The sequence below is a fragment of the Gigantopelta aegis genome, chromosome 15, assembly GCF_016097555.1.
Source record: "Gigantopelta aegis isolate Gae_Host chromosome 15, Gae_host_genome, whole genome shotgun sequence".
Taxonomy (NCBI): domain Eukaryota; kingdom Metazoa; phylum Mollusca; class Gastropoda; order Neomphalida; family Peltospiridae; genus Gigantopelta; species Gigantopelta aegis.
The window spans coordinates 31068835-31085311 of record NC_054713.1 but is presented as its reverse complement, the minus strand read 5'-3'; the positions used below and the strand labels follow the sequence as shown (position 1 = coordinate 31085311).

Here is a 16477-nt window from a genome sequence, read left to right as displayed (position 1 = left end):
TAAATGTCTACTAATATTTTGTTTTGGAGAGGAATAAGAGTAAACCATCATCAGAAACGGTCCCTCACATATTGTAACAGCAATGAAATTGACATATGTTAACCAAACTTTGTTATAGTCTGTTCCAATAAAGTGCACAAATCACCTGTTTACCGACTTCTTTTAATTTCAAGAGTAAACACCACCTTGTACATCAATGAGAGCCAAAACAAGTAAATGCTAAATTAGGTAGACTATAATTAAATAGATATTTGCAAAATATTTACTTGTCTGTTTAATATGTAAGAAATAATCGACGAAAATAATTTGTATTCTATTTCCGACAGCACTATAGTGCTAGTAGTGGGCGGGGTACATTAATATATCAGTACTTTTCTACGTCCCTTCAGACTAATCGCTACTTGAGAATTATTTTTTTCTATCTGCACTTTTTCGAAATGTTGGGAAATTGAGTTTGAAAGTTTGAGGTGTTGGTATTACTAAATAAGCTTTTATTACAAGGCACCAGGTATATCATATGTATTTTTAACTTGAACACTGTCAATTGGGAATATAAAACACGACAAATATTAGTAAATACTCCAAAACAACAAAATAAGACTGAGATAGAACATGATAATTACAACAAATGAAACTTACGCAGTAAATTATACTGTTCTATCTGCTCAATCTAATTAAAATTAGCTCCACTATTACATGTGGATCTAACACCAGCCAGTTGGAGCTCATGTCCACCAATCCTGCCAGTGATTTAAAAATAATTTGAAAACATTCCAAATTATCCTGAGGGTATACGACGTTTCGTGTGAATTACGAATGCCTTGAAACTGTTTTATTTTATAAAATAAATAATTTGTAATGTAAAACTGAAGACTGATTTAGTTGTTTTTTTAATAAATAAATAAATAATTTTTAATGTAAAATTGAAGACTAATGACCCACACCGTACGCATTGGTATGGTTCACTGTACTGCGGCCACTGAAATAGACTCGCCCGATATTTTTAGAATTTGTATGCTCCCAAATAACGTTATAAAAGGCGAAGTGTGATTGGTCAATATTTAAATTATTATTTACAGACGAAATGTTACCTGGACATTGGGGACTACGCATTGTTGTTAGCAATCCGATTAAAATTAGTTCTACTGGTCTAAATAAGGCATTCGTAATTCACATGAAACATATCGTATACCCTCAGGATAATTCGGAATGTTTTTTGCAAATTATTTTTAAATCAGTGGCAGGATTCTGCAAGTAAGGTTTTGATTGGTGGACATGAGCTCCAACTGGCTGGTGTTAGATCCACATGTAATAGTGGAGCTAATTTTAATTATATTGCTAACTGCTTTACAACAGATTTGCCCATAGGTTTGATATAAAGTGGAATAGTCAATGACAATTTCACATTTTCTTTATCATGCAGCTTCCAGCAAGTGAAAACATATTTCGTAAAGATCAAATATACTTTAATAAATTATATCCATGTAACAAATAGAAAAATATTTTTTTTGTTTTTGTTTTTGGCAATGCAAACTACAGCACTTAGTTATAACTCTGAAACGCATTAAATAAAATTAGTATTATATTAAAACACATGCTTTTAATAACTTGTAAAACAAAAACAAAAGGCCAACTTATGGAAACTGTTTTACGTTAATAGAGAAAACAGTAATTCCATTTTGTAATTTAGGTAGGTTTATTTTTCTTTTGAATGGTTCTGGTGTCCATCAGTCTATAAAGTTTGACGTCAACAAAATAACATTCCAATCTTAAATACAAAAGAAGCATACTACATTTAGAAAACCACCACAAAAAAAAGAAGAAGAAAAAAAATCCTTATAAATACATTGTAGAAAAAAAGGGATCAATGGTAAACAACTACAACATGTACATGTAATCTCGACTGTAGTAAATAAAAGAATCATGATTTAGATGGTGGTAGATACAACTGTAACTATAACTGTAAACGTAAATGTAACTGCAAACTTTAACTATAGCTTCATCTGCAGCTGAAACTACAACTGCAACTTTCACTAACTGTACCTATAATTGTGTCTGTAACTATACATGTAGGATGGACTGCACGTATACCTTGTTATCTAACGGCATGAATTTAAGCATGGATTTATGATTTTGTATTTAACTTAACTGTGGAATCGGTTTTAACAGGCGGAGTAGGGAGCTGGAACTTAGTGTTTTGGTTTCTTGCTTTTTGTCGAAGATTACCTTCATCTTCCTCATCTGAAAATGATAATTTAAAATGTGCTACTTTGGGTTTCTGAGATGAAATACTGATCATTTTCAATTTTGTGAAGGGTATATCATGAAACTTTAGGCATTTTGATATAGCCTGATAATCTAAGAACATGTTGGCTTTCATTTGAATGATGACCATAGGCTGTCTACCGACTTGTTTCAATAAACGAATAAAACTCAATGGGCGATAGTGCTCTTTGACCTTTAAGGTATTTTCCTTCAATTTTGCTGTGGAGATTATCTACTTCCTGAACTGAAGAGAGCCCTGGTTCACAAAAGTTTTGCTGAATAATTTGGACTCTAGATCTGGCGATAAACTCTTTCAATGCTGTGAGCGTGATAAAGTTTCTGTTTTGCGGGACACATGAATCGGACAACAAAATAATGTTTTTTATCTCGGGGAAATCTGTTACAAACCTATCTAGGATTGCAAACAGTGTACTTGCCTGCAACAGCAATAAACTCGTCATGACGCGGGAACAAGTTCAATGACATTTCAGCAGAGGATCCAAATGGAGCGAATGACAATTTTTATTCTGAATACATTGTAATGAAACTTTGCTTGTGTTTACTTTGACATTCCATTTTGGTTACAAACACAATAAACTTGTTCTTGGAGATATATTTGTACCTGATTTCAATAGATTAAAATGACCGGTTCTGAACTTACCATCATCAAAGGATTTTGGTGTCACATGTCATGTTTGATAACATATGATTGGTCAGTTAAGATGAAACAGTTTAACATTAGGACCGAGTGATTATTTTGAGATAGAACAACATAATTCCATTAATATCTTTATTATAAGTAACAGTTTGCAACTGAAGACCAAGAAATACTTACTTTGAAACGATGTTCACTTTGAATTAAAGGAAAGAAGTCTGACTGTGTGGTTACACTCGAGGTTAATCTTTATTTAATGAGGGGTTTTTTGTTTTTGTTTTTTCAAAAGATGTGAAATCAAAACGTGAACAAAATTCAAAGGAATGATGAAGACAAACTGTGAACGGAAATGGATTCATTTCTTGATAATTAACTATTTCCTTTTAACTAAAAAGCTATTTTAATGCAGGATATTCAATATTTTTAAAAATAAAATTTAAATAGCCTTTATTGAAAATTAAAACATACGTAATGTAATTTTCCGATATTTGACTACAACTTGGAAATACATTTTCGGTATGATTTTAACTTTTCTTTATGATAAAGTTAAAGGCGCTCTGTCACGGATGGTTGACCCAATTAATGACTTAACAACGTAAATGTGAATATCCTTCCCCTCCCCTCAAATCTAAGGGCTATTAAGCTCTATCTCCTTTAGATGACATATCCAATCATTATTATTAGTAAAATTGTATTTACTTACAGTAGGCCTGTACGGCAAGTGAATTTGTAATCATGGCCAGTACATTTTTTAAATCATTGATCCCATGGCTAGTGGATTTTGATAACAAGTCTAGAAGTCCTGGTCAAACTCTACTTGGACCCAAGTACTTATAGTCCGTCCCACAGGGAACACATTTTTACATGCTATGGAATGTACTACAAGCCTGGTCAAACTCTACTTGGACCCAAGTACTTATAGTCCGTCCCACAGGGAACACATTTTTACATGCTATGGAATGTACTACAAGCCTGGTCAAACTCTACTTGGACCCAAGTACTTATAGTCCGTCCCCACAGGGAACACATTTTTACATGCTATGGAATGTACTACAAGCCTGGTCAAACTCTACTTGGACCCAAGTACTTATAGTCCGTCCCACAGGGAACACATTTTTTACATGCTATGGAATGTACTACAAGCTGGTCAAACTCTACTTGGACCCAAGTACTTATAGTCCGTCCCACAGGGAACACATTTTTACATGCTATGGAATGTACTACAAGTCTGGTCAAACTCTACTTGGACCCAAGTACTTATAGTCCGTCCCACAGGGAACACATTTTTACATGCTATGGAATGTACTACAAGCCTGGTCAAACTCTACTTGGACCCAAGTACTTATAGTCCGTCCCACAGGGAACACATTTTTACATGCTATGGAATGTACTACAAGCCTGGTCAAACTCTACTTGGACCCAAGTACTTATAGTCCGTCCCACAGGGAACACATTTTTACATGCTGGAATGTACTACAAGTCTGGTCAAACTCTACTTGGACCCAAGTACTTATAGTCCGTCCCACAGGGAACAAATTTTTACATGCTATGGAATGTACTACAAGCCTGGTCAAACTCTAAATTGACCCAAGTACTTATAGTCCGTCCCACAGGGAACAAATTTGTACATGCTATGGAATGTACTACAAGCCTGGTCAAACTCTACTTGGACCCAAGTACTTATAGTCCGTCCCACAGGGAACACATTTTTACATGCTATGGAATGTACTACAAGCCTGGTCAAACTCTACTTGGACCCAAGTACTTATAGTCTGTCCCACAGGGAACACATTTTTACATGCTATGGAATGTACTACAAGTTATTTATTTCTGAGCCGATTGATTTGTAAATTGCACACAAAAATAGTGTTTTTGTTATTTCCAAAACACTTTTACTTTCCAGATTCTTACTTCAAACCAAACTGAAAATATCTACGAAAAACATAATTATAGAATGATGGGGCGGACTATAGATGATAATGAGACTAAGGAATAAAGTAAAATGGTATTATGCATCTTAATTCCAGTGCTGAACATTGATGCCAAATCATACATGTATTGCATTCCATACTTCGACGTTTGTTTTTGCTCCATGTCTCATATAGCCATATAATGTAACTGGCGGCAAGCATATATGGCACAATGACGTAAAAAAAAAAGAAGACAATTAAATGAGAGTGATCTTTATTTGCATGGGTTCTCAAGTCATGTGTCTTGCTGGACTCTGCCCGTGCCCGCGTACTCACAGAGACCCTGAAGGAGACCCACCCAAAATGAACTTAAGTCATGTGTCTTGCTGGACTCTGCCCGTGCCCGCATACTCACAGAGACCCTGAAGGAGACCCACCCAAAATGAACTTAAGTCAGTTAAAAATGGCCTGCCTGGACTCTTTTAAAAAGCTGATTTTAGTCCGCCTGCATATTTTAAATTACAAGGCCTGTATACACTTTATAAAATATTCGGAAATACTATAAAATATTAAAAGATGATACGATAATGTGTTGTGAAAATCAAACTAAATAACCCCACCCTCAATGCCTCAACCAGATGAAAATATACTTTTTGTGGTTGTCACGGGGATCCTATAATACCCGTAACTGAATAAAACACGATTATCCAAATATCTCTCCTATATATATATAGCACGTTTAGTTCACTAGAAAACACAACAAAATACAATACACTTTGGAATCTGTATTAACCATATGCTGACAAATATATTTGCCGCAGTTAATTACTTACAACAACAACAATAATAATAACAACCCGGAACTAATCACTTAATTAGTTAATCACTAGGTGTCTAGTTTACACAATATTCTAATCACTTCACCGTGATACAACACACACACGTGTGATAATTGAGAAACGCTTCCAGGGGAACTTAATTAATAAAGGAATTACAACTCTATTCCTACTTGGTTAATTTTTAATTAACCCTTAACTACTCATTCAGTAACCTTGTAATACAGAATTAATACTGGTACCTAACACAATAAAGACAATAACATACAGTTTACCTAGGTCCTCTAGGACCGACCGGCTAAGCTTTATATTTTTAGAACAGTGAAGCCTACAATTTACTTCGTCAGATTACCGGAAACACTGTTTAAATAATATTGGTATAATACAGTATTAAAGTATTTAAAGTCACATCAATCACATCAAGGTTATATAACAGAGCAGAAAAATATATTTACCATGTCCAGACTGAACTTATATATTTCGTTCAGTGGACGACGTCCGTTTCCCCTGGATACTTCCAATGTTTCTCCCCGATAAATCTAAAATCCTAGCTATTTATTACAAAAATCCGAATATCGCCTGGGGGCACATCGCGGTACTGCTCCCAGGCGATATTCGGATTTTTGTAATAAATATCATGGGATATTTCCACAGCGACCAAGACGGCATATTTTCTTAGATGACCAGACTTACTGTCACCATTCCGCTAGGAATACAAGGTCGTAAAACAGAACTCGCGGAGGTATTACTTAACCCAGCCGCACACGGCCCTCTAAAACAATTAACATCTCCACAGGCGAAAAGATAAGAGCATGTCCCGTCATACACCCCCACCTCAAAAAGGATATTTCTCCTACTCTAGGATTAGGGAAATATACTACATTTAAACAAAACAAAATGTGCGTTAACCGACGCATCCGGGCATTTATAACACATAGTAATAAGGTGACTACCAGTAATCACACTGAGTCTCTGAGTCCCTGGTATACAGTAAAATATATTTAAAAAAAAACAGAAATCAAGAACGTCTACACATTATCACAACGTTCAACTTCGGGACAGGGCATCAGCGATTACATTGGATGTGCCCCTGATATGTTCAATGGTAATTTGGAATTCCTGCAGAAGAAGACTCCATCTCAAAACTCTCTGGTTGGTGGCTTTCATTCTGTGAATGAAGGTAAGCGGATTATGGTCAGTAAAGACAACCACTTGATGCAACGCCGATTTCACGTAGATCTGAAAATGCTTCAGAGCTTGTACCATGGCCAAAGCTTCCTTCTCTATAGTGGAATAGTTCACCTGGTGTTTGTCAAACGTTTTGGAGAAGAAACTTACAGGATGGTCCAGTCCATTTTCGTCTTCTTGGAACAGCACAGCTCCAGCTCCCACGTCACTGGCATCCACAGCCAGCTTGAAAGGCATTCGGTAGTCTGGTGCTGCCATCATGGGAGACGAGGAGAGCATCTGCTTAAGATGGTTGAATGACTTCTCGCATTCATCTGACCACTGGAACTTCGATTCCTTCTTTTTCAATGTCGCACGTTTTACAGGTTTTCTCCGATAGGCATGCTGTCGACTCGGTGTAGCGTTGGGTTCCAAGCACACATCCTGGATTAAGGTATTGGTAACCGTTGGAAGGTCCTGACAAATGGAAACATTGTCTTGGATCAATGTAGTCAACTTTGTTCGCTGTGGGCTGTCAAGGTGCAAGTTCGGACTCAAGTCTGCTAGAATTTGGCTGTTGGTTAATTTGATCTCTGCAGTCTTGACGTCATCACAGGAAACTGAGTGACTCTCAATTTGGACAGGTAACTCTGGAACTATCGGCAGTCTGTCAAAATAACCTTTTAGCAAATTGATGTGACAATACCTACTTTTTCCTAACCCTATCAGGAGTGTTTATCACATACCCTATCTCATTAACCCGTTTGGCACAACATAGGGACCGAAATGCCGGTTCTGCACAGAACCCCGTTTAATGGGAAGGTACAGCAGCACCTTATCCCCTGGTTTAAATTCCCGACTCTTAGCCTTCCTATCAAACACTGATTTTATTTTGCTCTGAGCATAGCTCAGATGCTTCCTAGCTAGTTCGGTCGCCGGCAACCTCCTATCTCTAACTCTCTTATTCATTAATACTCCCTCAGTTAACAATGTAGTGCGAGCCGCCAACAAATTTGGATCAGCCCCCTGCTCTAGGATTAACTCTTGTCTATTACAAGGTAAGTCCCCTCTATCAAACACAACTGGTGCATTTACCCTCTGCGGGAGGTCAACAGGTTCCACCACCTTTAGTTCCTCAGTTGACTTATCTACCATTTTACTGATAACCTCATCCACTCCAATTTCATGGCTCACACACGTATCAGACAAATCACAATTTTCCTCTGGGTCTCGTGCTACCTTTCTGGCCATAGCCGTAGTCATTACACACGCAGGATAACTAATCTCATCAACCTCACACTCTTTTATGGGTAAAGGGCTGTCTTCAATTAACAATTTGTCACCTTGGGGCTGGCAACACTGACTAGTCAAATCGTTACCCAACAAAACTCCTATGTTTTCAACAGGCAAGTCCTTCACAACACCCATAACGACTGGTCCCGTCACAAACTTCGAACACAAGAAAACGTTATGTAACCGGACAACCATATTTTCTCCAGTAACCGAGGTTAAGGCCAAACTACGTCCTGTTTCTGAATTTTCAATACCAGCTAAACACTTTGACGTTATAAGCGACAGGTTACACCCTGTATCTCGATAGACTGATATTGCCTTAGGACACAGCTCTTGTTTCACATCACAAACCATACCAGTGGACACATACGGGTTTACTTTCTCTGCCATGGGACTAACCATTAACTTTCTCGCTAGCGGAGCTGACCTCACTAAACCGACCACTTGCGCATTATCGCGTTTCCTTTTAAAACAGTCCCCGACAAGATGGTTATCCTTTTTACAGTAACTGCAATGTGGACGAAAAGTTCGTGCATTGGCTGATAATGCAGGTTTATCCTTACTTTGCCCACCAGGTGCATTCCTTGCCTGACTAGCTGACCAACTAGATGACTCTCCCCGATAGTTACCTTCCAGGGAAAAACCTGGCTGAAATTTCTTCTTATCACCCTGTTGTATAGAGCTACCCTGTACTGCCTGAGTTTTGTGTATTAACACGTAATCATCTGCCACTATGCCTGCTAAATGAATACGTAAGCTAACCGGTAATCCATTTTTAATGTCCTGTAAGATCAACAACTCCCGTAACTCGGTAAATGACTCTACCTGATGAGAAACCACCCATTTATCAAACATCCCTGCCTTCTTAGCCACAAACTCACTATAAGACTGACTCTGCGTTTTTCTCAACTCGCTATACCGTAAACGATAATCCTCAGGTCGTAATTCATAAGCCCTCAACACCGCAGACTTAACTAGGTCGTACTGACTTGCTCGCTCATCACTCATTGAATTATAAGCTACGCTAGCCTTCCCCTTAAACTTAGATACAGCTAACAATGTCCACTTAGACTGCGGCCAATTTAGCTGCTTAGCGGCCCGTTCAAAAAGTTGGAAGAACATATCTACCTCATGGTCGTCAAATACAGGCACTGATCTATAAGCCTCCGACATGTTAAACCCATTTCCTGCCTCCCGTCTAACTTCTTCAGTATTCAACTTTAACTCATGTTCCACTTTTAATTTTGCTAACTGGAATTCTCTATCCCTATCTCTCTCTTCTCTCTCTATCTCTATCTTCTTTTTCTCTCTCTCTTCTCTCTCTCTCTCTCTCTCTCTCTCTCTTTTTCTCTCTCTCTCTCTCTCTCTCTCTCTCTCTCTCTCTCTCTCTCTCTCTCTCTCTCTCTCTCTCTCTCTCTCTCTTCTCTATCTCTATCTCTATCTTCTTTTTCTCTATCCCTCTCTTCTCTCTCTCCCTCTCTCTATCTAATGCACGTTCTTCTCTTTCGTACTCAAGCTTTTAAAAAGCTAACTGTTGTTCCATACTCAAGTCATTTATCTCTATCTCTGGAACAATCTCACTTTCTTCCATAACAGGCCTATCACCAAAAACGTCCTGGATAATAATGGTCTTTATATCACCTAAGGTTTTAGCTGATGTTAAATCAATTTCCCGCTCACTTGCGATTTCAACTAACTCGGCCTTACGTGCTTGCTTAATCTCCACTACACTGAGCGTATGCCTATCCAGCAAATTCTTATCCATGTTTAGATATGACGCACTTATTATTAATTAATTTTCTAGTGAACAACGTTGCTACTTCTAGTTAATTTGTAAAAATAATTTATAAAGCCCCCATTTACAAACAATACTTTTTAAATATGCATGTCCCGTTTCAGATCCGGGACGAGCGCCCCAATTTTTACTCCTGTCACGGGGATCCTATAATACCGGTAACTGAATAAAACACGTCCAATACCCGAGTGGCTCGGCTCTAGGTATATCAGAGATAAGATCTTATGTAAATATATATATATATATATATATATATATATATATATATATATATATATATATATATATATATATATATATATAGCACGTTTAGTTCACTAGAAAACACAACAAAACACAATACACTTTGGAATCTGTATTAACCATACACTGACAAATATATTTGCCGCAGTTAATTACTTACAACAACAATAATAATAACAATCCGGAACTAATCACTTAATTAGTTAATCACTAGGTGTCTAGTTTACACAATATTCTAATCACTTCACCGTGATACAACACACACACGTGTGATCATTGAGAAACGCTTCCAGGGGAACTTAATTAATAAAGGAATTACAACTCTATTCCTACTTGGTTAATTTTTAATTAACCCTTAACTACTCATTCAGTAACCTTATAATACAGAATTAATACTGGTACCTATCACAATAAAGACAATAACACAAAGTTTACCTAGGTCCTCTAGGATGACCGGCTAAGCTTTATATTTTTAGAACAGTGAAGCATACAATTTACTTCGTCAGATTACCGGAAACACTGTCTAAATAATATTGGTATAATACAGTATTAAAATATTTAAAGTCACATCAATCACATCAAGGTTATACAACAGAGCAGAAAAATATATTTACCACGTCCGGACTGAACTTATATATTTCGTTCAGTGGACGACGTCCGTTTCCCCTGGATACTTCCAATGTTTCTCCCCGATAAATCTAAAATCCTAGCTATTTATTACAAAAATCCGAATATCGCCTGGGGGCACATCGCGGTACTCCTCCTATCATGGGATATTTCCACAGCGACCAAGACGGCATATTTTTTTAGATGACCAGACTTACTGTCGCCATTCCGCTAGGAATACAAGGTCGTAAAACAGAACTCGCGGAGGTATTACGTAACCCAGCCGCACACGGCCCTCTAAAACAATTAACATCGCCACAGGCGAAAAGATAAGAGCATGATCCGTCACAGTGGTTCTACTCGATATTAAAAAATATAAAATAAATATGGCTTGTGCCCCCCACCCTCTCCAGATGTCATAAGATGTCACAGTATTGATCAGCATATTTTTTAAAACAATATTTATTGAAATAAATGGAGTGGATCAACAAACAGGTGGTAGGCTTATATAATTTATAAATGCATAAATTTAAATAAATGATAAACATAAAAGATAACATGACAATAATATCGTGTTAGCCATGGCATATGAACTACAAGTGCTGAGTGGGGTAAAAAAAACAACATACAGTACACATATTTGGACAAAGCCGAAAATTTGCGCATATATATGTACATGTATACAGTATATACATGAACTACCAGTGGTGGATCCAAAAAATCAATTTAGGGGGGGCCCCAAAGTGATTCCTCGGATTTCACCAACGTAAAAAAAAAAATATATATACAATAAAAATATAACTCACAAAATTTAGGGGTGAGGTGGCCAATGGTGGGCCCCCTTAGATCCGCCACTGGCTACACATATAATTTATAGGATATATAAACTAAATATAATTAGAAACATGCAAATGATGGACCAGACTAATTAATAGCATAATAGATTTGAGCATATCAGTAAGTAAGATATTAAATTTGTTTTTCTTTCAGAAACATTGGTCCTTGAGGAGTGTACTTCCACCACAGCAGAACATCTTCATGTTTTAAAACAACTCACTAGAAATATAATGTAGTCCCTGTACAGTTGGTATAACGTCACCAAAGCTATACAGCTAATTAAAACAGTTTTCAAAATTATTGCAATATGGCTTCCACAGGCAGTGCATGTACAGATCCCGATGCAACAAGTAATGGACAACAACACAGAATATCAGCGGGTAATACCGGCAATTCAAACTTACCTGCTTCTAATGAGAATTGCCAACAGCCGTCGCTAAATACATGGCTCGATCAGAACGGCCAAATTATAAAAGTATGCATACCAGACTCTCTAAATACTAGTGTGTCAGCTCAGTGGATGAATGGTGTTACTTTACAACTACAGCAACTAATTTCAGCAGTTGCAAAGTTGAGTTCAACAGTTACATGGTCAAGATCAACAGTTGAAGAGTTGAGTACAACAGTTAAGGAGTCAAAATCAACAGTTAAAGAGTTGCATTCGAAAGTTACAGAGTCAAGACAAGTAGTTAAAGAGTTGAATTCAAAAGTGAAACAGTTGAATCCAAAAGTTACAGCGTTATTTTCAACAGTTAAAAAGTCAACTTCAACCATCAAAAACTTTAGTTCAACAGTCACAGAGTTAAGTTCAACAGTTAAAAAGTCAACTTCAACCATTAAAGACTTTAGTTCAACAGTTACAGAGTTACGTTCAACAGTTAAGGAGTCAAATTCAACAGTCAAAGATTTGAGTTCAAAAGTCCAAAATGTCTATAACGAAATTGGAAGTTTAAAAGCTAGCGTGGAAGATGTGCAAAACAGATCTAAAGAATCAGATGCTTTTCAGTGCACATCAAGGAAAGACAAGTTCTCATTTCATAGTATGTTTCAAACAAGTACTCCAGAAGACAACTCGGAGCATAAACCAGTGCCTTCTCATGAAAAGACTTTTAACAGCGAGTGTGCATACAGATTTGGAGCGATGCAATTACTTGCTGAAAATGCCAGTAACCAGTCATCCCCGAAGATTTTGACACCATCACTGACTGCAAATCGCCAGAACTGTGAGCAAGTCGGGAACTCCACGTTAAATGGTAGGCTACCATTAATATTCATTGTAGATAAAAAGTTTGTTTTGTTTAATAACATCACTAGAGCACATTGATTTATTGATCGTCAGCTATTGGATGTCAAACACTTGGTAATTTTGATATATAAAGAGGAAATCCTCTACATTTTTCAATTAGTAGCAAGGGATCTTTTATATGCACCATCCTACAGACAGGATAACACATACCACAAGCCTTTGATTACCAGTCGTGATGTACTGGCTGGAACTAGAAGCCCAGTGGGCCACTGATGGGGATCAACCCTAGATCGAACGCATGTCAGTCGAATGCTATGTCCCACCCGTTTTCATTAATGATTCATTCTCAAAGTTGTTTTATTTTAAAAGTTTCCCATGTATTTGTGAATAATAATTATAAATTAATAGATTCCACATGTTCTGTATATATCATTAACTATAATATAAAAAATTGCAATGTGTTGCTAGTTGATGTAAACAGTGCTTTCCTTATGAATTCTTGGTACATATAAAGTATATGTTTAAAAAATCTTTTTAATTGCATTATGCATTAAAATAGCAACCATTTCTTTGTCACCAATTTTGTATATAGCTTTATCATGTACTATTACAGATCAAGTTGACTTTCATGGCAATTTACCCATTTTTGACTGAGTTATGGCCCCTGAACATGGGAGATATGAAAATTAGATTTCCGGACCCTTTTTTTTTCCGCAATGTCTCAAGATATTGAGCTGAAATTTTGTACATAGCTTTATCATGTACTGTTACAGATCAAGTTTGATTTTCATGGGGGATTAACTTTTTTTTTTGCAGAGTTATGGCCTTGAACTTATAAGAAATGAAAATGTGTTGGGTCCATGCAGTAGGGGACGTGTATTGCTTTAGCAGTACTCTCACAATGCCTGTTTCTTTTATGTTTATGAAGAAAACAAAATCATCCACAAACTGTACCTATATAAAGTGGTGTCAACAGGTAGGATATGTTCCTTGCGGAAACTCATTGTAGTAAAAGTGATTCTTTGTCTCTTCCAGGTTACTATATGTTACCACCTAATATTAGACCACAGCAACAGTTTCCAATCTAACGTAGGAGTTAAACAAGGTTGTGTATTGAGTCCACTACTATACTATTCAACCTGTATGTTCGTGATCTACCGGATATTTTTACACCAAACTGTGACTCGGTGTCTTTATATGATATGCAATTAAGCAGTCTCATGTTTGCTGATGATTTTGTTTTATTGTCAAAATCTCAGTTAGGATTACAAAACTCTCTCGACTGTCTTAGTACCTATTGCAAAAAATGGGGGCTGACCGTCAACTTGTCAAAAACAAAGATTATTGTATTCAACAAAGGTGGCAAGCTCATAAAGAGATTTCGTTTTACATACGATACAATTGCTATTAACATTGTTCAGTCTTAGTGTTACTGAGGTATATTGTTTACTGCCTCCGGTAATTTTAAGAGAGCATGTGACAGACTTGTGATCAGGCTACCAAAGCCATCTTTAAACTCAAACAAATTGATGTCAGAAAAAATATATCGACAGCCTTAAAGTTATTTCAGTGCTTAATCCGTCCCATTTTAATGTATTGCTGTGAGGTTTGGAGCCCCTATTATCTCAAAGGAGTAGACCGTTGGGGTTTCAAAAATATATGTGACAATACTCCATTCGAAAGTGTTCAAATAAAATTCTATAAATACCTACTTGGTGTTAACAAAAGAAGCGCCCATGATGCTATACGCGTGAACTTGGCCAGCACCCACTTCTTGTTACATGCTTACCCCTTGCAGCAAAATACGGGTTTAGATTAGGAACATATGATTGTTCGTCAATCGTACTTAAGGAAAAGAAAGAAATGTTTTATTTAACGACGCACTCAACACATTATTTTACGGTTATATGGCGTCAGACATATGGTTAAGGACCACACAGATTTTGAGAGGAAACCTGCTGTCGCCACTACATGGGCTACTCTTCCGATTAGCAGCAAGGGATCTTTTATTTGTGCTTCCCACAGGCAGGATAGCACAAACCATGGCCTTTGTTGAACCAGTTATGGATCACTGGTCAGTGCAAGTGGTTTACACCTACCCATTGAGCCTTGCGGAGCACTCACTCAGGGTTTGGAGTCGGTATCTGGATTAAAAATCCCATGCCTCGACTGGGATACGAACCCAGTACCTACCAGCCTGTAGACCGATGGCCTACCACGACGCCATCGAGGCCGGTCGTGCATAAGGCGTACATGGAATCATATTATTATAATAACTCATCTAATTTAAACTGGTCATTTTATATAAAAATGATGTGGATCAATTTGGTCTTTAATCAAATATGCCCCTGCGTGTGCTGTAACCTCACCGTGGTGCAGGGGTGTAACATTCTCTTTGAGAATGGCCAATACAGCACAAAATTTTAGTTTTGAGTAAAATTCAGTATCCGTAAAATTCTGTGATACTTGTGTTTTTGCACAGTTCTTTACACTGTTTTCGTTTGTCTTGAATTTTTATATTGATGTTGATCATCACTTTATTTATTTGCATTACCATAGTTTGACACCCAATAGCCGATGTATTTTTCGTGCTGGGGTGTCGTTAAACATTCATTCATTCATTCATTCATTCATTCATTTAATCAAATATGGGACAACCAAGGCGCTCTATACCCTCACAGAGATAAACGTAAGTTGAAAGAAGAACTCGAGTCGATATATATAAAATTCTGGTAAGATACTATTCAAAACAATGATTCTAAACTCAGAACATACAGCCTATTTAAATCAGAATTTAAATTAGAAAACTACCTGCTCTGCACACCAAACTTCGAACAACGCAGACAATTTACTAAAATGAGAATCAGTGCGCACAATCTTCATATTGAACTTGGAAGATTCTGTAAACCTAAAAAACTAATTGAACAGAGGACTTGTTTTGTTTGTAGCTTTGTTTGTAATTCTCAAGCTATGGAAGATGAAACACATTTTATTTTAGACTAACCTATTTATTATGTTGAAAGGCAACAACTAAGTTAAACTCCTTTTCTGAATTGTAGAAACCTATACAAAACTGATCAATTTATTTTGTTTTCATTATGAGCGCATTTGTGTTCAATCTTTATTTTTACACAGTAGTTATATTATCTTAATATTTTATCGTGTTTAAAAAATGAAGACTGAACACAACTGCGCTGATACATTTCTGACGCTTTGAAATTGGCAAACATGGCTAATACTTTCAACACATAACACAGAAAAATATGTGTAACACTAAAACATTAAAACCTTTATTTATGTCCAACACCTACTTTTAAATCCAAATTGTGAATTTTGTTTCCTCGATTTATTGGGGGCCGCAAACACATTGCTATCGTACCCACTCTAAAGTTTACCAAATATTTGACATCCAATAGCCAATGATTAATAAATCAATGTGCTCTAGTGGTGTTGTTAAACAAAACATAAAACCCTTATTGGATTTGGCAATATAAATTTATGAATGGTAGTAAATAAAATGTGGATGTAATTTTTGTAGGATATGTATGGTAATTCAAGGTATAATCTTCATATTAAACACACACACACAAAAAAAGATTTTTTGTTGTTGACATTATGCTACTT

General features: G+C 36.7%; 1 protein-coding gene across 4 annotated transcripts in view; it reads left to right on the top strand.

Annotated features, from left to right (window-relative positions):
• The window catches only part of LOC121390240 (eukaryotic translation initiation factor 4 gamma 3-like), a 99804-nt gene that overhangs the window by 1063 nt on the left and 82264 nt on the right, over window positions 1–16477 (top strand). For all 4 annotated transcript variants that reach the window (XM_041522016.1, XM_041522018.1, XM_041522017.1 and 1 more), the window contains exon 2: window positions 11761–12860. In XM_041522016.1, the coding sequence (XP_041377950.1) occupies window positions 11915–12860 (946 nt within the window). In that variant the 5' untranslated portion in view covers window positions 11761–11914. The remainder of the gene's footprint in view (window positions 1–11760; window positions 12861–16477) is intronic.